Source organism: Drosophila mojavensis, unplaced genomic scaffold, assembly GCF_018153725.1.
Source record: "Drosophila mojavensis isolate 15081-1352.22 unplaced genomic scaffold, ASM1815372v1 contig_231, whole genome shotgun sequence".
NCBI classification, from domain to species: domain Eukaryota; kingdom Metazoa; phylum Arthropoda; class Insecta; order Diptera; family Drosophilidae; genus Drosophila; species Drosophila mojavensis.
In genome coordinates this window covers 7,993,839-8,017,932 of record NW_025318772.1, presented here as the reverse complement: position 1 = coordinate 8,017,932, position 24,094 = coordinate 7,993,839, and the positions used below count along the sequence as shown (strand labels likewise).

The window sequence follows — 24,094 nt, the reverse complement described above, 5'->3', positions numbered from 1 at the left end:
AGCCGCTCTCTGTCAATCAGTAAGTTGCTTAATCTGTCCATAAATCTTAGTATCTGTAGGATTTATAGAATCAATCAGCCGTTCAGTCGATCTTCAATCGGTCCATCAATCAATCAGTAATTATGTTTGTCAATCAATCAGACAGCTTATTAGTCAACTAATCTATCAGTCTATCAGAGAGTCTGCCACTCAGTCTAACTGCAGATTAACTCAATAAATAATCAATAAATAATCAATCAATACATAATCAATCTTTCAATCTGGTAATCAGTCTAATGTAAATGGTGAACAGTTAATCTATCAGCTAAGCTGTTGATTAGTCAGTCACTCAATCAATCAGAGATTTTTAGAGTAAGTTAGAAAAAATAATCATACACACATTTTTCATTTAGTACAATCTATGTAATACGATTAATTAGTGTAAGCCTGAATAGATATGACATAGAGAGATCTAATAGGAGTATACCTTACAAAAATGAAGTCAATCTCAATATACCCCGCTTGCCAATTGCATGCAGAGTATTAACGCAACCGAAAACAACAAAAACGACATCGGCGCGAAATACTCGTATAGTGGAAGCGTAAAACTCGTAAAAATGTAACCTAAAAACCGTCAGAAAAAATTCAGCGAGCAACAACAACAGCAGCAAGGAGAAGGAGCGTGCAGCGTGCAAGAAGGCAGCTGGAAAAACAAGAGGAAAAAAAAGGACGAAGAAGAAGAAAAGAAAAAGGAAAACTGCGACTGGCTGGAAAGTGGGCTGAGACACCCATTGCGTAGTGCATAAAATCCTGTATAGGATTTGGTGTGGACCATCGAATAGATGGGAGCTCTGCCCTGTGGTCTAGGACACCCGCCCACGCGCACAGCTGTTGGCTGACGACGGCGACGGCGACGGTGACGACGGCGACGACGACGACGACGAAGTTCTCGTCGCTTGTTGCATCCTCGAGCTTGCAGAGGCGCAGCGCATAAAAATGCCTTCTTACAACAACAACAGCGACAACAAGGACAGCCCGGCATGAGCCGAGTATGAAATGGTGGCGTCGCACACACTTTGCCCATTCAACGAACCAAAACCACCCACAGCCACCCACACCACCCTGGCTGCAGTTGTTGCTGTAATCGAAAGATGCGTTCGCCCAATATATACGAATAGAACTAACTACAAGTATATATATATACATATATATATATAAAGTGTGCCCAAATGGTGCGAGGGTGGCCCACAATGTAGCCCAGCACCTGCTGATTCGTTTTTCCTTACACACACACGCACACAAGCCCACCAACACACACATACACAACAATGCTCAGACACTTTTGCTCTGCTCCTTGCCTCGCAATTTTTTTTCACAATTTTTGCTCTCTTTTCCACCAACGCTAAAGTTGCTTCTGAGATTTTTTTTTAATTTTCTCACTTTATTTATTTTTTATTTATTTTTTCCTTTTTTTTTTTTTAGCAGAAGTAATAGTTTTTATAATGTGCTCGATCTAATTTAATTGCCAAGTTATACGAAAAAGGATTTTTAAATAAGTAAATGATTTAATTATTCTGAAACAAATTTTGCATAAGCTGTAAATATACATTTTAGTATATTTACATAAAAGGAAAACAAATTTTTTTATTATATTTTATATAACTTTTTTAATTTTGGAATATTTTTAAACCTATTAGTTTGATGTATTGTTTTAAATAATTGTTTTCTATGTAAAAGTTAAATATTTTGTTTATTTATTAAAAATTATAATTAAAAATTATTATCATCATTATTATTATTATTATTATTATTTTAATTTCGGGTTGATTGCTGTTTGCTTTGATTGTTAATTTATTGGTTATTTTTATTTATTCTATTTTCTTCCTTTCTTCTTCTTTCCTAAAGATTTGGTATTATCTCTTTGCTTTACCTCTTTACTTCAATACCTAGTAAATTATTGCTTTTTATTTTTATAGTGTGTTCTTTCGTTACTCGAATCCCTTCAGTTCTATTAGAATTTACATTTTTATTATCCCTCACACTCGCGCATCCAATCGGAGAGAACTTCCCTTTTGGCCGAGCGCTGAAATTCGTTGGATTTCGCCAGCTGAATCTACAAGTGGTATATCCCATTACAATCAAATGCGACGCCACCACTGATTGAGCCATTGCCAGCGTGGCAGTGCACAGTCAACCGGGTGGCTTAACCCACAGATGCAACAGGCGAGAGCCAGCTCGCCCCAAACCAGCGAGTGGGTCAGCCCGCTGCTGCCTGCCCTCCCGCCTGCTGTTGGCATCTTCTTCGATCTACCAAAAACACGAACGTGCCTGGGTGGGAGGGCAAAGAAAAAAAATAAGAAAAAATTGGTAGCTCGTTGGAAACTCGACTCCCATTTCGGCAGTGACTAAAAGAGAGAAAGAGAGAGAGAGAGCGAGTAAGCGAGCGGGAGTCTAGGTATAGGTGACGGCGACGGCGACGGCGACGGCAACAGCGGCAGAAGCGTCGACGGCGTCGAAAATCGGCCACAAAAAGCAGCAGCAACAGCAACGAGGACGAGGCCGAGGGCGAGGACGAGGACGAGTTGATGATGGCGTTGGCGCTGCTTGCTGCTCGTTGGCTCGTCTTTCGGCGCCAGCATTCGGGTGTAGGTGCCTTTTCGGCTTATGGCTGAGCAACAGGCGGGGCCAGAGCCAAGGAGCAGGCAGCGTGGGGAGCTGCGAGCCGGGAGGAAGGAGCAACAGCAAAAGCAGTTTCGTCGCATTCGGCAACCGTCGTCTGCATTTTTATATTGTGCAATATATTTCGTAGGGATATGTCGTCGTCGTCGTCGTCGTCGGCGTCATCCTATCGCTGTGTGCGTGCGCTTAAGTGTGCTTCGTTATCTCGTATAGCACTTCGTTTTGGGCGCACAGACACACACACACAGACAACAGGATGCAGCTAAAAACTAACCCAACCCCAAAAGCTGCACCAGCTGAAAGCCAGACAACAATTTTTTTGCAGCTTCGTGCGACAACGACGCCGAAACCTCGCACCGAGCAACCGCCTCCGCCTCCCGCCCTCCCCACTACATTAAACTAACCAAGCGCCAACACCAGCACCAGCACCAGCACCACCCCCACCCCCACCCCTGGCCGTACGTCCTCGACGAAAATTGTCGCTGGAAAAATGTGCCAAGGGTTTGAGCGAAGGGAGTCTGGAAGTGCTGCTGGCTGTGCGGGAATGTCAACTAGAAACAAGGACGATAAGCATTATGGAGCGCATTGAGGAAGTAATTGAGTGCACGAGACACGGACGCGGGCAAGGACGAGCCCCAAAGTTGGCGTCGTCATTGCTCTGGGGTGGTTGGTGGGTGGCGCAGCAAGACAAAAAAATGTGAAGAGAAAAAAATGAGGAAAATTTATATAAAAAAGAGAAAAAAGAGAAAAAGCCGGACAGCAACAAAAACAACAAAGAGCATTTAACGTTTGTGGGCAGGTGAAGCAGGTGAAGGGGTGGAGCAGGACGCTGTGGCGATTCGCCGGCAACGTGCTAAACGTGCTCAAAAACCGAAATGAGAGCGTTGCCCAGGACGAAGCGAAGGCTGGCGAAAGGCGGCAGCTAGAGACAGAAGGGCACTGTGGCTGCTGTGCCCAGCAAGAAATGCAATAAGCAACAACAGCAGCAACAACAACAACAACTGCAACAACAACAAATGCAATTTATGTTAATTTTTCTTGGTGTTTGCTTTAGCCTGAAAGCTGTTGGTATCTATATCTATATAGAGTATATATACGTATATGTGTGTGCGTGTGTGTGTGTGTGTCGTAGAGCTTTGCATTTTGTTTATTTTACTTTCGCATATCCTTCGTGCTATGTGCACAGAGCTGAAACATATGGCCCGCCTGAGCCAGGGCCCAACTTATGTTGATTAGGGTGGACTAAAGTCAATTTCCATGTCGAACTTTTCCTTTTGCTGCCCGGTGTTTTCTTTTTTTTTTTTTATCATTTCTTCTTTCTTTTTTTTTTAGCTAGAGCACACTTCATTTACCGTTTAACGGCAAATCCCATTTGCGGCCTTAATATGAGAGACGACTCCAACCAACTCAAATTTAGTTGGCATGCAACGAGTGTATATAGCCAAGGCAATAAAAATGCTGCACTTATACTAATGCAAGTGCTGCGTGTGTAGGTGAGTGTGTGCGTGTGGGTTAAGGCGCTGCTGGAAGATGACGCAGCAGCACCCATTGGAAATGTTTGTCCACAAACACAAAAAAAAAATAATAGTAATAAAAGTAAAAGACTTATACATATAATAGATAGATAGAAAAAAAGGGAAGAAGAAATTTGTTGCGCGGCTCTTTTAATTGGATTGTGCGAGCAGGCACAGCACAGGTAGCAAGACAGGTGGGGTCTGGGTAGTCAGGTGTTAAGTAAATCATTTTGGGCCACTCACCCACAATGTGCAGCATATCCTTGGACCACTTCATTAGCTCGCGCTTGATGAGCCGCCGCTCCTGCTGGCATCTGGCAAATGAGCAATCGGCCATTTTCCTCCTCTCTCTCTATCTGTAGTATAACGGTTCAATGCGGAAATTACTTTTTTCGATGCGACTGTACCTGACAAGTAGACGGAAGAAGAGTGGATGGGAGAGGGAAAGATGTTAATAATTGCGTTTGACAGAACAAAAATTTTCCAATGCAATTCGCTTACAAAATTATTAAATTTGTAATGCGCCATTTAATGCTATATGTATATCGACTCTTGTTGCTGTTGCTGCTGCTGTTGTTGTTGTTGTAGTTGTAGTTGTTGTTGCATTTTCGAGTCGCCTGAGAAATGATTAAACAAGTTTTATTTCAAGGTTAGCACGAAAACACAACCACACACAAAAACCTGTTGCACTTTTTTTTTGTATTATTTTTTATTATTTCATATGCTGAAAAATATTTAAGTTTTTTTTTTTTTTTTTTTTCATTTATATATTTATTTCTGTTGTTTTTAGTTGCATTCTTGTTAAGCAGCAGCAGCAGCACCTCGTTATAGTTGTTTTTGTGGTTTTTATTCTCGCTAATGAGTTCATCTAGGGGTATATTGGTTTGTGTCAATGTTGCTTTGAAGATTCAAACTCAAGAAAATTTCTGATTATGAAAAAAAATTTTTTTTGTTTTTTACTGTAAAATATATATTGCATTTGATTTAAATTTAATAATATTTTATAAATGTAAAATAATTTTTTTTTAATTTTGAAATATATATTTTAATTTTTATTAAAATTAATTACTAATTAATAATAAAAAAAAAAATTGGAAGGATTTTATTTATATACATAAAAAAAGCAATAAAATAAATTTGTTATTGCTTAAAAATTTTTTTTTTTTTTTTTTTTTTTTGGTATTTTGAATACAAGAAATTTTTGAATATTTTAAATTTATATTTTAAATTTTTTTAATGTTTAAAATTCAAGGAATTTTTAAAAATTCTAAAATACATTTTTAACCTTTAAAAATATTGAATTTTTTAAATAAATTTGTTTTATTTGCTGCTGCTGAACGAGTATGCTGAAGTCAGTTGCGCCCGATAGCAAGCCTTTTATTTGTTTTCTTATTAATCAGATATATATACACACATATACACATACATATGTACATACGTATGTATACATATACATTTCTTGCTATAATTGTAACTATGGGGCTTTTACTATTCGGGCAGCTACCAGTTTTTTGATATTTCCTAGATACAACTATTTGTTGCTGTTGTTGCTGTTGTTTAATGTGTCTATTACACTAATTTATTCAAATGCCGTTTGTCGTTGGAGCTTGCATTAATTTTGTTTTTTAATATTGTAATGCCGTAAATAGTTGAACGTGTTTTGATTATTACATTGAGTGTGACGCCTTTCAAGAAACGTTTTTTTTTTTTTCAGTATTTGTAGCATCTGCGATGTTAAAACTGAAAACCTGCCCCAAAAGCAAATTACAATGCCCCCACATGCAGGAGCATACGCATAAAGACAGTGGAAAACTAATTGAGATTCTAATATCAGATATGCGAATACTCGTACATGGGCGCCTATGCAAGAGCCAACTGCCTAGTAGTCCCTTGGCAGCCAAGAAAAGAGAGGAAAACAACAAGAAAACAAAAACTGGTAGCCAACAGTTCGAAGATGGCTCTGGATCAGCTCCTCTCTGGCTCTGGCTCTGCCTGGCTCTGATGATGAAAAATGACTCTGGCTAGCAGCGCTGGAGGCGGGCAATGCCAAAAGTAGCCAGCGCGAGCAACAAGAACAACCGAATTGGCAGTTGCCGTGTGCAGTAGCCGCTTGGTGGGTGTGTCAACAGAGCACGCGGCAGCAGCTGATGATGGACGTTGATTATGATGGACATGGCTGGGCAGTAGTTGAGGCCACAACAGCAGCAGCAGCAGCAACTGCTGTGCATCAAGTCAGCAATTTGTTGCTTCCTTAGGCCATAGATTGAGCGATTCGCAGCGCCAACCCAACGCCTTTTTTTGGTATTATTTTAAGCATTTTTATAATTTAGCATAGCCTCTACTCAACTCAACTCTACTCGACTCAAATCAACTCAGCTAACAAGTGCTTGTATTTACATAGAAAATATAGTTTGCAATTATTTCTGCTGCCTTAATCAACATTTTCAGCTGCCCAAATAACAGTAAAACAGTAAATAGATAAATTGGTGCTCTGAAAGCTGTTCTTCTCAGTTTTTAATTGGGTATGAGATATATGATATATTTCTATTGATGGAAGTTGACATGACCGACAGACGAACTGAATAGGAGTGAGGGATTATAAATGAAAAGAATTGAAACTAAGGTTTAGAAAATATGAATTATTCTGGGTATAATTTGCTTGATGATTGATGAATTATACGATAAAATAAAAAATTTAATATACATATATATTTATATATAGCGATTTCAATCATTTTTCCCGTCTTTCTGCTTACACAAGACACACGCACACTCACACAAAACACACACACACATACACGTACTCAAGCACCCACGCCTAAACACAGTGTGCGCTTACTAATTGTTTAATAACTTTTTTTGTGGATGTACTTTCTTCATGAAACTTTCAGATTATGATTATAAAACATGGATATGCATGCATTTACCAAAGCAAAAGTCTCTAGTATTTGAAATTCGTCTTTTACAAATATGCGGGTGAGGGGGTGAATATAGACGTGGGGGGCAAATTTTGACAAAAACCGAAATTGTATAAAGATGTAAATATGCTAGCTTTAAAGATGTGGAAGATATAATTTTATAACTGAGTTTCGATAAGGTTTTTTGTCGATAAAAAATACCGGGGTGAGTTATCGATTTTTGCTGATAAACTCGATATTCGCGCTGTATATACGGACATTTAAAAAACAATTTTTTTTAAGTCTAGCTCTGATCTCTTCTGAAATCGACGCGCTCAAACATACGGACAGACAGACAGATAGTCAGGATCAAATCGGCTCAGATCGTCGCCCTGATCAAGAATATATATACTTTGTGGGGCCTGCCACGCCTCCTTCTGCCTGTTACATACATTTCAACAAAACCATTATGAATTTCCCATTTTCAATGGGTTCTGGGTATAAAAATAAAATAAGTGCCTAGAGGCACTCTTACGTCCAAGAGGGTTAATTTCATTCTTAATAAACAAATAATAGATAAATAAATAAATAATAAATCCACACATTTCACTCCTATATTAAAATTGATTCGATTCGCAGAATTTTTTTTTTCTTGGGGTCTTATGCATTTAATTATTTTTAGCCGTAATAAATTATATTCTTAAAGATTTTATACTACATCAGACTTTTAATGGGCTGCAATGAATTTTTTCCATGTTAACTTTATTCAATTTCAGAAAAAAGTAAAGCAAACTGTTTTTTTTTTTATACCCTGAACCCATTGAAAATGGGATATCAGGGTGTTGTGGTTTTGTTAAATGTATGTAAGAGGCAGAAGGAGGCGTGGAATTAAGTATATATATTCTTGATCAGGGTGACTAGCTGAGTAAATTTAGCCCTGTCTGCCTGTCCGTCCGTTCGTCTGGTCGAATGCCTGAACGCTCGATCTCAGAAGATATACGATCTAGGGACTTCAAAATTTTTCCTAAAAATCGATAACTTGTCCCGTTATTTTGTTATCAATTTAAAGCATTATCGAAAATCATTAATAAATCGATATCTGCTACATCTTTAGATCTAGAGTCGCCAAATGTGGACTCATATGTACTTTATAGAATTTCGATTTTTGCTAAAATTTACCCCTGACCCCTATATCCACACCCTCACCATCACCTTTGTAAAATACTAGAGACTTGTGCTTTAGCAAATGCACGCATTTCAATGTTATAATCATGATATAAAAGTTTCATTATGTTCCCGTTGCTCGAAGGGTTTAAGGGATCTCTTAGTCGAACAGTGTCCACTAGAGCTTTCTTACTTGTTTTTAATTATTTTATTTCTCATATATTTCCGAATACATTATATACATTATTATATTTAGTAATATATAGTAATACTCACTTGCAAAAAAAAAAAAAAAAAAAAAAAAAAAAAAACTATCACGAGTGCTTATATCATATATATTTAATCTAAATTATCAGAGTTAAATAGGCGTTATATTTTCTAGTTCCGCAGTGCTATAATCATGTAAAAGCTGATCGATTCCAGCCTCAATTCAGTTATAAAAGCCGCTAGAGTTAAATGCAACTTAAGTAAAGTTTTAGTAACCGGCGAGCAATGCAGAGACTAATTTTCACCTTCGCTTGTATGTCCACACTCAGCTGGGCACTACCATTGGAATCCCAGGAAGGATGGTCCTTTGCAGATTCAACGGAATCGGAAACGGATGAAATAGACTTGAGCGCCTATGGTAGTCAGATTTATGGGGTGCCTGATCCGCTAACAGGTGATAGGGTAGCCAACTTAAGTGTTGACAGCAATGTTAATCCTGAGGAGCTGGGAAGCTACCTTGAGGGTGATATTCTAGATCCTCTACCTTACATCAATACGAAAAATGGCTCACCTAACAGAACCCGTCGTTGGCCAAAGGGTGTGGTGCCCTTTGTGATCGAGCGCGGTTTCAGTAAAAAGGAATTGTCTTTAATCAAAGCTGCCATGAACGAGTACCGCAGATACACTTGCATCAGATTTGTGCCACGTAAAGGACAGAAGGACTATATTTCCATTGGGAGCAATCGCTCAGGCTGTTGGTCTTCTATCGGTCGTCGTGGTGGAAAGCAGGTAATGAATCTACAGTCACCTGGATGTCTGCGCCGCATTGGAACTGCGATGCATGAGATGATGCATGCTATTGGATTTTTTCATGAGCAAGTACGCGAGGAGCGAGACCGCTATGTAACGATTTATTTCCAAAATATAATATCTGAACAAATTCACAACTTTAATAAAGTAAAAAAGAGCGTGAATTTCGGAGTGTCCTACGATTACGACAGCGTTATGCACTACTCAACTAAAGCCTTTTCACGGAATAAAAAAAAAACTATAGTGACAAAGGTGAGTTGGACGTAGAAGAATATAGACTAATAACTAGACTAATAAGAATATATATAAATAAGGTACTAATATGATCAAAAATAATTTAATTCGGTCATTTAACAATCCTTAATTTCTAGAATGTAAAGGATAACCATCGATTGGGACAACGTGAGGGGTTTTCTTATAAGGACTTAACGAAAATTAACAGCATGTACAAATGCAAACGGTCGACAACTTCGCCTGATAATGAAGTTTCACTTTCCACACCTGAGCCAGAAAGCTCAACGGCAACAACGGCCAGCTCCAGTCTGGACCCTGATAATTTTTTAATCTAGATTATTATTTAATCTAAGATATATTATTTTATGGGACACGTAAGCTTATTTCCATAAATAAATGAATAAATTAACATCCTGGAGAGCGCAATTCGACACTGGCCTATGCTTTGCAGGCGTTGTTGCAAAAGAAGGTTTCTTTTCAAATGGGCCAGCGCAACGGATTCATAGATTTCGATGTGGAGAAGCTACGACGACTATGACCAACTATTTAAAGCATTCCACATACAGCCTTAGCCTAGAATTATTTATCACGAATTTCTGCCTGATAAAAGTATTTAAGAAATAAATTAATAACAAGGAAGACGGTTCTAGTTGAGACTGCTCGACTACGAGATTCCCTGAACCCTCCAAGCTGATATATTAATGATTGTGCTTTTCACACTGTAAATCCGAAGTCTCCAAGTCGAATAGTATTCAAATAAGGCTGAAAAAAAAATTAATTTCTCGATTATCCTCGATAAAAATATATCGAATGAGTTATCGAATTATTTTACTGCGTATGGTATACATGAATCTACATGCCAAATTTCCGCTCTGTAGCTCTTGTATCTTCTGAGATCGACGCACTCATACGGACGGACGGATGGACAGACGGACAAGGCTATATCGACTCAGCTCGTCGCCCTGATCAAGAATATATACACTTTATGGGGTATAACCCATTTCAGGGTTCAGGGTATAATAATAAAAACTATACAGTAAAACTTAATATTTTACTTCTGCAAGACAGACAGAAGATAAAGATTATTCTACTTAAAGTTCTCAGAGGCTTCAGAACAAGCCAAAGTACAAAATGATTTTTCTCTGACTGGAATCATCTTTCAACCCAATTATTTGCGCACTTTTAATGGATTTGAGCGTATTAAAATGCAAACTCAATGCTAAAGCTTAAGGCTTCCTGCTTTTTCAGCAAACAGCAGCAACAGCAGCAGCAACAACATCACAGATACAGTTTTTTTTTTATTTTTTATTTTGTTTCAGATAGAGATTCAAGTCAAGAGGCATAGTAATCTGTCTACGTGTTACAGATACAGAAAAAGCTGAGACAAGTCATTCAATCGAACGCTCTATAAGATAGATATAATGAATGCAACAAGTATCACTGTTGCTGTCGCTATGTGTTGCCATCTCTGTCTCTCGCGCTTGCTCTCTTCCTCTCCCTCTCGCACTAGCTGTTGCTCGCTGTGCGCCTGCATTTGATTTCATAAATAAATTTTTGCAAAATATCAAGGCCGGAGTGCAGCTTGAAACTTGTAGCTATATATCGCATATAACATATATATACATATATATATATATTTATATATATATACATGCATATAGACAAAAACAAAAATAATCACAAAAAAAATGTAATCAAAATGGCAGCGACGACGACGCAATTTATTGGCTTCAAAGGTACGCGATAGAACAGAATTAAGTGGCTGCTAGAGCAAACGAGTTAGTGCACAAATATCAGTTAATATAGATATATGTATATATCTATATAGGCAATATATATATATATAGATATATATTAGATGCCCGCTAGATACTGGGCACAAAGTGCATTTCGGCCAACTCGTTGTTGCAATTCAATTTTCAATTCAAACTCAAGGTCTGAGCCAAAAAATAATTTGAGTTTATTTTGTTGTTGCAATTTTGTGTTTTGTTAATTATACGAGTTGGAATCGTGGCCAATGTTAAACCTTGAAATCGTTGTTGTTGGAATTGCAAAAATTTTGCATTGTTCCAATTGGCTGCTCAATATACGAGTTAAGTTTTTTGTTATTCTAAATACACAATTTGCATTTAATTTATATGTAGACATTGCTGCTGTTGTTGTTGTTGTTGCTGCTGCTGCTGCTGCTGGTGCTGCTTTTATTGCTGTTGTCGATTTTTCTACTATTCCACAATTTATCATGCATTCAATTATTTCAATAGCTGCATTAATAGAATTAGTGGCAAAAGGCGGAAATCATCGATTACATTTTATTTAATCCCATACAGTTCTCATAATTTTTTGTTCTATTATATATTTTTTATTAATTATGTTCGTCGCTCTTCTTGTTTTTGTTTTTATTTTTTTCTCGCTCACTTTCTAGAAATTTGTTTATAAATTATTCGACCTTCAGTTGTCTTCACATTTTCGCACATAGTAATATTTAATTTATTATTATTATTTTTTTGTTCGTATAATTATATAATAGGCGATTAGGTTAACGCCGCTAATTGGATTTTATGTGTTTCGGTTAGTTAATGAAGGCAATAAATGAAATGTTTTCAAACATGCCAATTAGCAAAGTGTAGAAAATCAACGGAAAACAAGCAAAACAAGAAGTTGGACAAAGTAGAACATGAATTTCATTGAAGAGTATGGGGAAATTCATTATATCAGGAAAGACTGAAAAAGCTTAAAAAGCAGCTCTAGCTAAGCGATTAACATTTTTGTTAGCTGTAAAACCCAACCCAACCAACAATAATAGACTCATTCCAAAAACTACATTGCTTTTAGTTTTATTTATTAAACTCAAATCAAATTCAAATTTCGCTTGAATAGAGTTTCATAAACTTGATCAGCATTCTTTTCATATAGTATTTTCTCAGACCAAGCAATTGGCATCACACTTTGATTAAACTAACTTTTTAGCCGCAATTTGCATTGACGAACATTAACGACTTGTAATAATCTAATATGACGCATAAGAAACAAATTTGATGGAGCAACATGCAGCAGCAACGGCAGCAGCGAAATTATTTAGAATTTCTTTAGTTCATTTTTCTTTTTTATATAAATTAGTCATACTCATATATATATTTATATATTGATCAATATATATATGTAAGTGCATGCACTAAAATCATATTGAAATATTTACGATGATTCATGTGGCGTTTATAGATTATAATATTATATATGCTAATTAATTTTACATTTTACTTCCTGCTTTTTTATTTTTACTTGGTTTTGTATTTTAGGTACTGTAGGGTTAATCTAATGGGCAGCAGGAGACGTGGCAAAGCTTATAAAATATATACAACAGAAGTAAAAGACTTCTAGGCAATGTTTGCTTGATTATCTGCCCAATAATGCATCTGTCCTTCCGTTCGTCCATCCTTTCATTCAGATGTCTATCCATCGGACTCTTCGTGCGTTTCTCTGTCTGTCCGTAAAGTCAACTGTCTCTTTTTCTCTCTCTCGCTCTCTGACTTTCTCTCGCCCATTCATCTGTTCTTTTGTCCAATCGTCCGTCAGTTCTTCCATCAGCCCAGCCATTCGTCCATCAAACCGCTGGTCCGTTAGTCTAGAATTCGGTTGCTCTATCCCATTCGCCCATTATCTATCCATCCATCTGCCCGTTCATCTGTTCTATCCATTCTCCCACTCTATCCATACGTCTATCCGTCCGTCTATCCATCCGTCTGCTGTTCGTCCTCACATCTGAAACTCTGCACGTCTTTCGATCCAGCTGCCTCATAACAGACTTGAAACACCCAGATCTATCTCAACACAGAACTTAATAAAAATATATATGGAAATATAGCTAGACAACTTGGCTTTGACAGCTGAAACAGTTAATACTTCCGTTGCAGCAATGGCCCTCGACTTGATGAACTCTTCCGTTTTGCAACCAAAAACAGGAACGAAACGCGAAACGCTGCATTTGGCCCTGCGGCGCCAACGATAAAAGATTAAACATTGCCCATTAGTAGTTGTTGCGCACGACTTGTAGCAACAGCAACAACAACAACAGCAACTGCAACAGCAACAGCAACAGCAACAACAACAATGACAACTCTCACCTGTTGCAACATGCAACATGAGCACGCGCCAACAGGCAACACCAACACAATGACAGGAAGATCGAAAACGAAACCAAAGCTTGGCCAACTAACTGGCCAGCCAGGCCGCTAGCCGCTAGCCCGCCTGGCTGGTTGGTTGGTTGGTTGGCTGGCTCAGTTACAGTAACACACATTCGACTTTAGTTTGTTGCTGTTGTTGTTGTTGCCATTGTATGCAACGAAGCGCATTTCCATTTCTAACGTTGATCTGCGATCTGCAACAGCCACGACAAACACGACCACAGCCAAAGCTGAGCTGTTGCTGCTGCTGCTTGTTGATGTTGCTGTTGTTGTTGTTGTTGTTGTTGGCTTGCCTGAATGGGCGACTGGTTGACTAGCCTAGCCTAGCTGACTGTAAGTAAGGTCGCCATTTGCAGTGGCGGTCGATCGCGGCTCGTTCATGGCCCAGCTCACCTACAAACCGACAACCAAAAAGACAAGTTTAGACTTTGTTGTTGCCGTTGCAGTCGTTGTTGTTGCTGTTGTTGTTGTTGCTGTTGTTGTTTGTGCCATTGGACTTGCTCTTGGCTTTGAGTTTTATTGGTTGTTTGGCCATTGGCTGATTTATTGTGCATACTCACATGCGAGCCCATTGCAGTTTTTCCATTTCGCTCTTGACCCTAATGCCAGCTGACTAGCTAAATACTAAATTTAACTCTGCTGTAATTGAGTCTTGCTCATGGCAATGGAGGTGGCCAAAAATTTAATTTCCTGGCAGTTAAATGAAACCAACACACACACAGACACAGAAAGATACCCAGCAAGGATGTTGCTCTGTGTCAGTTGAGCTGAGTTGGGCTGAGGCTGAGGCTGAGGCTGGGGCTGAAGTTGAACTGGCATTCAAGGAAACTAAATGTGCCATGTCGAAATGTGTTGTCTGTATTTGTTGAAGCACTATCGAGGCAAACGGCATTGTCTATCTGTTGCTCTCACTGCACAAAACTGTTGCATGCAACAGGAGCAGGAGCAGCAGCAGCAGCAGTTAGCAGTTAGCAGTTAGCAGACAACGATTCCATTTGCTGCTGGCACATGGCACATTTTCGACATGTTTTGTGTGCATTTTGGCAACAATAACAAAGTCATTCTGCCATATAGAAACGGAGGCAGTGGCTGCTGACTGGCAGCCCAGCCCAGCCCAGCCCGGCCCAGCCCTGCACAGCAGAGCAGAGGCAGAGCAGTGGCAGAACAGGGCAGAGCACAGAACGTCACGCGTTGCAGGAAATGTGCAAAACAACGTTACGAAACTTTTTTGTTGCTGCATGCGCAACAGGAGGCAGTCACCAATACCAATGCAACAGCAGCACCGCCACCACCACCCACACCACCCGAACCACCCACTAAAACGAAAAAATAAAACGAATACTTTGCTTTTGCTTTGACTTTGCTGCTTTTTGGGGCTGCTGTGGGTGTTGCTGCTGCTGCCTCTGCCGCCTCTGCTACCGCTGTCGCTGCTGCTGCTGCTGCTGCTGCTTCGTATTTTTGCTTCGTTTTCATTTATTCCAAGTTTTCTCCTTTTTTCATTTATTTTTTGCTTTAGCTATATATTTGGGTACAACGACTTGTTGCTTTGTCTGCGCCTGGGTGTGGCAGCTGGATGTTACGTATGCGACCTGTATGCCGGGCCACACTGTCTTATGCATGTGTGCAATATGTTTTATGATGTCAGTTTTGGGTTTTATTAAAACTGCCCTGAGATATATGCGAGTTGCAAGCGCATGCAATTTGGTAAATGTAATGCACAGCAAACAGAAGAAGAAGCAGAGTGCAAAATGCTCTTCGTTTTAATAAATACGTAAGCAGGCAATATGCATAAGTATTATCGCTTATGTGCTGACACATTGCGCATACGCCATGTGGCATCAGCTGCCGCTGCCGCTGCCGCCGCTGCTGCTGCGTTGTCTTATCAGCAGCCCAAATGTGCAGGCACTCTTTTTTGTGTAGTGCAACGGTAATATATACACATATACGTTTACAAATCGGGGTCACCTTCAAATTATCAAATTTCGACCGAAATGATTAACGCAATAAACAAAATACAAAAAAAAAAAAATGCATGAAAAATGAAAATAAAAATCGCCTCTCCAATCCACCCGTTTCAAATTATATAAAGAATTAAAGCAAGTTACAGCCGCAGCTACAACACTAACAACAACAACAACAGCAGCAGAACCCACTCATTCGCTGGCGAAAAAACCTTATCTTTGTTACACAAAAAAAAAAAAAAAAAAAAAGAATATATATATATATAAAAAACGCAACGGGCACGACGATGTTGTTGATGATGATGAATTTGCCCTGATTTCGACACAAAAATAAACAAAATAAAAAATAACAACAAAAAATGAAGGCAGAATGCAAAAGAAACAACAACAACAACAGCAGCACAGACTCATTGCTGTTTCTCAAATATAGTAAAAGAAAAATAGAAAAGAGCAAAGAATAAAATAAAGCACACAAAATTTAGATAAGACGAAATTGAGTCAAGCCGCCAGAAAAAACTTCGCATGCAGTTTCTAACAGCCACAACAAAACATACAACAGGAAACAACAAAAATTATGAAAAGCTACAACAACAAGAGCACTGCAAGCTACAACAAAGTGCAGCGCGTGTTTGGCCCGATCTAGCGGGCGGTGGGCGCGGCAGGCAGTGGCTGAGAGGGGCATGAAAATATTTTTCAGCAGTTGTCTAAATAACAGCAAACGACATTGGCGTCAGTGCCAGAAAGCAAACGAACTAAATTGCTAAAAAAAAAAAAAAAAAAAAAAAAAAAAAACAGCAACAACAACAACAAATGTCCACAAAAAAACAGCAACAACCACAACAACAACTAATGAAAATAAACGAAAACGTAACAAAAATCAATTGTCGCCAACCAAACGTCAATACAAGTGTGCATGTGTATCCACAAATGTGTGTGTGTGTGTGTGTGAGTGTGAGTGTGTGTATCGTCAAAAAACATGCAGCCGCAATTGGAACTATTTGCCAGCAAGGGTTGTCGGTGGGGGGGTTGAGAGGGCGGCTGCACAGTGAGTGCCATGCATTTAATTGCCGCCGCACAAAATGTCACATGGAGAGCAACAAAACTAGCTGCATTGAGCCAAGTGTGAGCGAGAAGGCTAATACGGCGAGAGAGCAAGAGAGACAAAGAGTGAGAGTATATAGCCAAAATATATAGAAATAGATATGTTATAACAAGACATTCTAAGAACTCATTTGTTTAAGCAGCTATAATAAGCTTAAGTTCATAAAAGCAGGCGTTTGGTAAAGATTATCATTAACTTATCTTTCAGCTGTAACCTGTATAAGGTGAGAATGGGCATATAGCCGCCAGGCAGCTAGGCAGCTAGATTGTAAGGCAGAAACTTCTACTTCTTACACTTTTACCAAGATTTAAAGTCTCTTACAGGATAGTAGTATACTCAGGTAGAGCACAGGTTTTCCATGAGGTCTCTGCACTACCGACGCCAGCCACTCATACATATAAATTTTGAGGTGTCTTGATACCTACCCATGCCCAAATTAAACATCATCTCCTATTTGTGGACTATCTTTACAGGGTATCAACACTACACTCCGTTGTTTATCTTTGACTTTCGTTTGTATATGATTCGACAAATAGGCCAAACCTTGCTGCTTAGACAGACACTGAGATGACTCAGCTGGCAGACATATAGAGTGGATCACATGATACGTTTTATAGCATAAAGTGATTTTTATCAAATTTCCGTTGATTAAAAAACGTTTGCTCTATAATTTTTCCAAGGCTTTAAGCTTTTTGATGGCCAATAATGTAATATCAAATTAGCTTTAGGACTTCAATTTTGGATTTTCAAATATTCTGGAAAATATTTGATGGCCAAGTGAAATCAATTGAAAACTTGTCAATGACGCGTTGAGTGAGTGTTTGAACAAAAGCTTGTTGCACTCAACATGCAACACTGATAGAGCTAACAACAACAACAACAGCGAGTGCTCATCAATTGGGCATAAATGAAACAACAACAAAAAAGCAGGTTTAATTGAAAAGTCGATGCATTGATACACTGTTTATATACATATGAGATGTCTAAATTATATAAAAGTGACAAATAAAAATTAATATTATGAACATAATGAATTGTTCATAAAAGAGTAAATATATATTTTGTTATTTCGTTTATGGAATTTGTTATATGAAATCGGAATATAAATATGATAAGCACTGTAGAATTGTTTTCAAACAGTATATAATTTAAAGTATTATTTAAATTTCATCAAAATATTGTAAAATATTTTCGCACTCTGTGCCTAATTGTTGCATGTTGACCGATCTAACTACAATACCCTTTTATTTTATATAAAACTGAATTTAAATTGAAAACGCATATCTACTGTGAAAATATTTCGAATATTTCTAACATTTTTTTTCTCTTTTGTTTATTTTTGCAATTTTAAGCAACATTTGTATTTGCATTGAGCAGCGGGAGCAGGTGAATTGTTATTGACATTAGCTTGTTTTGTATTGCTTTTTGTTTGTTTGCAATTTTTGTCGTTGATAAGCTTAAGGACACTGTGGCACTGTGGGGCAAAAACCGATGCATTCAATATTATTTATACAATTGTGCATGTGGCAAATATCGAGTTTGCATTTCGGCAACAAAAGCTGCGCGCCAGCTACGGCAATAGACGTGAATGCCATTTAGCCAGATAACGCCTACGCCGACTGTACAGAAATTTATTTATTTTTCTATTTTTTTTTAGTTTATTGAAAGTCTGCAAATAAGTTTTAACAGTTTTATACAAGTTTCAGCTGCACCTGTTGCCTCTTCAATGCGAATTGTCATTGTCTTTCTTATGCAAACTACGTGGATTTTGCATTTGCTTTCGCATGGCCAAAGTTAAATTAAAACCCATTTTTTTTTGCGTGCTTCTCTGCTTCACACGCTGCAAAAGAAAAACATCAGCGAAAAAGTTTGCCACATAGCCAAACCAAAGCCCAGCAGCACCACACACCACCCACCACCCACACATTGGGTGGGCGTGGGGTTGGTTGTTGGGCGTTGCACAAACTACTATACAAAAACAACTGCCTGTTGCACTTTCCTATATACCTGGAACGCTTCCAGTGTTTGGGTCTCTGGCCTTCCAACATCCCCAAACCACCAGAACAAAAAAAAAACAAAAAGAAAAATTTGAAGAAATAAAATAAAAGCAAAATACGAATGAAAAAAAAAACTAGAGTAGAAGCAGAATAAGAAGCTGAAAAAAATGCGATATAACACCCAACTCCTGCTGCAGTGTTGCAGCAACAGTTTATTTTATGTGCTACGCTTTTGTAGTTAGTCAGAAACAGTGTGAAAGAGGAAGAGAGAGAGAGAGAGAGAGAGAGGCAGTGAAAAAAACAAAAGAGATAGATAAAGATAGATAAAGAGGGAGAGACAGAGATAGAGAGTACCAACTGTAGCTCGCTTTTCTGTTGGCGCTTTGACTGCAGCCAAAGCGCAGCCAATTTGAATGAAGCAATTGATTTTAAATGCATTTTCTATTTCTATTTTTCCATTTTATTTTATATTTTTGTTCTATTTTCTAATTTTTGCCTTTTTTTTTTTTGTGCATAAATTTAAATTTGATAAACGCAAATGCGTTTAGTGCAAAACGCCAATGCGTTTAGTGCAAAACGCCGCTCTAGGCTTTAACATGCTAAAAGCCTATTTACACAGTCCAATTTCCAGTTTAGCTTCTATGAATCACGCACGAGGCCTGATGCACTCTGTACTAAAATAGAATACATAGGAAAATTATATTCTACGGAACTATATTGCTATATTATTGATATAGAGTAACAGAAATAAGGCTTTATGTGGTACATCGGTATATAGTATATTTGATCAAACTAACCAGCTGAGTAGATCTGGAGTTTGTCTACTGTATTGCTGTTTCTGTGCTCTTTACTCCTACTATTGTTTAACCAGCTGAGTCGATATTGGTTCAATCTTCTGTATATCGCAGATTATCTTCTATTTTATGTTAAACTGCTTCCTTGATATCATTACTAGTTTGCATTATAAGTAATCATTGGAATTTTCTAGAACTTATTGTAGATTTAGTTACTGGAAACAGCTTATACATATATAATTCTAATTGTACATATTCCATAATCTGGAATCCTCATCTGGAACTGAGAAAAGAATTCATTATTCAGAATAATGCAATTTTTTTCAAGAATTCTCTGCTCATATATGTATGTGTAGATATGAGAATAAAGGTATCAAGCCGTTTGCAGAGTAACTGTAACTGTAACTCAATCGGAGCACCCTTTTTAACAGGGTATCTGCTAGCTAGTCAGCCAAATCAGTGTTTTTTACAGACTATCTGCAACTCACTCCTGTCTACAGGGTATCTACAAGCCAATCAACTCGTTTAAATGAATAATAGCTAGAGCACTCTTGTCACATAAATTTATAATGTGCCCCAAAAAAGGAAGAAGAAGAAGAAGAAGAGAACAGAAATTGGCTAAACTTTGGTTTTGTGAGTCACACTGAGTCAGCAATGGGATGCATGTGACGACTGTGCCGCGTGGCTGACTGTTGCCTGTTGCATGTAGCTCGCTGCTCGTTGCTCGTTGCCTGTGCGGCAAGTTGTTGCATAAGCAACAATAGCTTGTGCGACTTGTTGCCAGTGTGCCACTGCCCCTGCCACAGCCACTGCTGCTGCTGTCGTTGAGCACTTCTAATCCAATCACACGAACAATGGCAATGCAAATGCAAGCTCAGTCGCAGCAGCTACAGCTAGAGCAGCAGCAGCGTGGCTGCAACTTCCTTTGTCTGCCATTGAGAGCCATATGCAACGCAGACGTTGCAATTGCCGCGCTGACTTGCCTTGCCGCTGTGTTGATGGTCAAGGTCATGAACCTGTTCCAATAACTCGTTTTTCTTACGTGCCACACACACACACACACACACACACACAGACACACACACACACAGACACACACAAACAGACAGACAGGGAGACAAACAGACCGACAGACGAGCGGACGGACAGTTAGACAGGGGTATGGACTGGCAGCCAACAGATGATTGTGTGTTGCATGCTGGCTAAAGTTGTTGCGCTCTGGCTCTGCTCTAATGCTAATCCTGGCAGATTTGCCAGCATGCCAGCGGCATTTGGCTTTTGCTTCCATGCCATGACTAATGGCTGTCTAATGGTCCAAGCAGCGGCTGCCAAGCGGCAGCTCAAATCAATTTGCCAAACATGAAATTAAATTTCAATTCAACTTAACAACACACAAACTTGTTGGTGCCACACACACACACACACACACACACATAGAGCAAGGACACGTGGCAACAATTTATATACATAGTATATGTATGTCATATATACGAGAAATGAATTGCGATAAATTGTCGTGCGTGGGCGTCGTCCACCTGGCTGATTCATTGTTTTGTTTTTCAGCTTCGGCCGTGTTCAGTGTCAGCGAATGAATTATGCGAAATCAAAATGCGATTTGCTGCAAATCAAACAAAGAGAATCCATTCGAGCAAATGCTTCCGTCTGTCAGCGCGTTGAAATTAGAAGCGCATTAATTAGAAATCTTTATTATTCTAATTTTTTTCCATTTCCATTTCAATTTCTATATTTTTTTTAATGAATTCAACACAATAAATTTGAGGCGACATTTGTGCATAAATCGCAAATAAAGATTTCCGTGAATTTCTTTTTATTTTATTTCTGTATATTTTGTGCATTGAGACGCATTCAACGGCAGCAGCAACAACAACAACAACAACGGCAACATTTTGTCAAAAGCTGCCCATATTGATAATTGTGCATTTGATGCCCATTGTTGAATTTGTTGGGGTCTGTGGTGCGTGTGTGTGTGTGGAAGCAAATATGGCGTGCACTTGTCGGGCTTCGCGTCTTATTTATTTTGCCATCTCTTACGGAAAACTTTGTTGAGGTTAGGTTAAAGAGCCAAAACGAAATTTTGAAAAAATTAACAATTGAAAATTACTTATACTTATACTTATACTTATACTTATACTTATACTTATACTTATACTTATACTTATACTTATACTTATACTTATACTTATACTTATACTTATACTTATACTTATACTTATACTTATACTTATACTTATACTTATACTTATACTTATACTTATACTTATACTTATACTTATACTTATACTTATACTTATATTTATACTTATACTTATACTTATACTTATACTTATACTTATACTTATAATTTATACTTATACTTATACTTATACTTATACTTATACTTATACTTTATACTTATACTTATACTTATACTTATACTTATACTTATACTTATACTTATACTTATACTTATATACTTATACTTTATACTTATACTTATACTTATACTTATACTTATACTTATACTTATACTTATACTTATACTTATACTTATACTTATACTTATACTTATATATACTTATACTTATACTTATACTTTATACTTATACTTATATTTTATACTTATACTTATACTTATACTTATACTTATACTTATACTTATACTTATACTTATACTTATACTTATATATTTATACTTATACTTATACTTATACTTATACTTATACTTATACTTATACTTATACTTATACTTATACTTATACTTATACTTATACTTATACTTATACTTATACTTATACTTATACTTATACTTATACTTATACTTATACTTATACTTATACTTATACTTATACTTATACTTATATACTTATACTTATACTTTATACTTATACTTATACTTATACTTTATACTATACTTATACTTATACTTATACTTATACTTATACTTATACTTATACTTATACTTATACTTATACTTATACTTATACTTATACTTATACTTATACTTATACTTATACTTATACTTATACTTATACTTATACTTATACTTATACTTATATTTATACTTATACTTATACACAATGTTGATATCCAGTACCACCTGCAATGCGCTCCCCTTCCCCTACGCTTGTCAGCTCTAGCCTTGCTCAAGAATTTGCGAGCTCTCCCCCATTCCTGTCCAACTAATTTCACAACTCAAAAAGAATTCGAAGCAGCAGCAAAAAATATGGTGAAAATATGCAAAAAAAACAAACTCTTTGCATTTTGAGTGCAAATGACAAAGGGAGAGAGATTTTACAGAGAGAGCAAAAAATGTGCGTTTCACATGAAAATCAATAAAAGAAAAATGAAAAATTACAACAAAAGTATAATACAATTTATTAACAGCAAAAAGTTTTTGTCAAAAAAAAATGTGCATATTTTTTACAGCATTGTTTTTAGTGTTCATGGAATATTCTTGACCTTTTAGAGTGAGCGATAGTGTATGAATGTATATGTGCGTGTATGTGTGTGTGCGGGTAGCTCGTGTTGCGGTTTTTACAAAGCATGTAGAATGCACTCACTCAAAAGCACACACACACACACCCACACACTCACACACATATGTTCACATGTTAAGTTTGTGGAAATGTTAAAACAAAAATGTAAATTTAATATAGGTATGCAAATGTATATATATATTATTAATATAGAATTTTACTTACTTTCAGTGTTCAGCAATAGTTTTCAGTTATTTGCGTATTTCGCGCACGTTTCAATATAAAAAAATGTTTTGCTATTAATACAATTGTGGGATTGTTTGTTTCTTAAATTCTTAGAGTCACAGCACTTGAATTGTCATTAATATATATATATATATATACTTCAGCAGAGATTTTGTTAGATTGATTTATGATTTGGTCTTCGATGAAGGGAAACACAAATTTGTTATCACAAGCGAAACGCACGTCAACTGTTTTGCTAGTCTTTGGGCTAGCGAAGAGGAAGCACATGCAATGCACTCTTACACACACACACACAGGCATAGATGAGAGCAGACGCACACTTATACACATGTACGTATATATGTGTGTGTGTGTGTGTTGGTAGCAGCAGCAGAAAATAAATAAAAATTTCGCACCGCGACCAACGTCAACAACAAACAAACACCGACACTAACAACAAGCGCAGACAACTTTACTAATACGTAAACAACAAAATCGACTAACTTGACTACGACGTCGACGTCGACGCTGACGCTGCCGTTGACGTTGACGCTGACGTCGCTGCTACTGCTGCTGCTGCTGCTGCTGCTGTTGTTGTTGCTGCTGCGCTGCGCTGCGCTTACAACGACAATCCGAAGCTAAGGCAAAAGCGTACCGAACCGTTCGAAACGACCGACAATAAAGCTGCCATCCAGCTGAGCTGCCCGGCACTTTGACTATGAGCTGGAGCCCAACTGAGCGGCGGCAGAATGAGTGCAGCGGCGTGCTGCTCTCCACACACTCACACTCACAATCAAAATCACTCGCACACACACGCACATGACAAAGAGCCAGCCACAATGCTGCGTTGTAAAGGTCTAAGAAAAGTTTCGCA

At 37.7% G+C, this 24,094-nt stretch overlaps 2 protein-coding genes across 2 annotated transcripts in view; one reads left to right on the top strand and one right to left on the bottom strand.

The window, feature by feature from the left end:
- LOC6575308 (putative uncharacterized protein DDB_G0277255) overlaps positions 1 to 23,546 on the bottom strand; it is a 73,384-nt gene extending 49,838 nt beyond the window's left edge. Inside the window, exons 1-2 of the mRNA XM_044008200.1 lie at positions 23,221 to 23,546; positions 4,416 to 4,579 (exon numbers count right to left, since the gene is read on the bottom strand). Coding sequence (XP_043864135.1) covers positions 4,416 to 4,509 — 94 coding nt within the window. The 5' untranslated portion in view covers positions 4,510 to 4,579; positions 23,221 to 23,546. The remainder of the gene's footprint in view (positions 1 to 4,415; positions 4,580 to 23,220) is intronic.
- On the top strand, positions 8,688 to 9,893 carry LOC26528709 (hatching enzyme 1.2). Its single transcript, XM_015167916.3, has 2 exons — positions 8,688 to 9,502; positions 9,622 to 9,893. Exons 1-2 carry the CDS (start codon positions 8,726 to 8,728, stop codon positions 9,817 to 9,819), a joined length of 975 nt encoding a protein of 324 aa, XP_015023402.1. The 5' UTR covers positions 8,688 to 8,725; the 3' UTR covers positions 9,820 to 9,893.
- Positions 23,547 to 24,094: the final 548 nt, after the last annotated feature.

Excerpts from the sequence above, each read along its gene's own strand:
- LOC26528709 (XM_015167916.3), top strand. The coding sequence starts at position 8,726 with ATGCAGAGACTAATTTTCACCTTCGCTTGTATGTCCACACTCAGCTGG. Across the intron at positions 9,503-9,621 it reads AAAAAACTATAGTGACAAAG|AATGTAAAGGATAACCATCG; the intron begins GTGAGTTGGACG and ends CTTAATTTCTAG.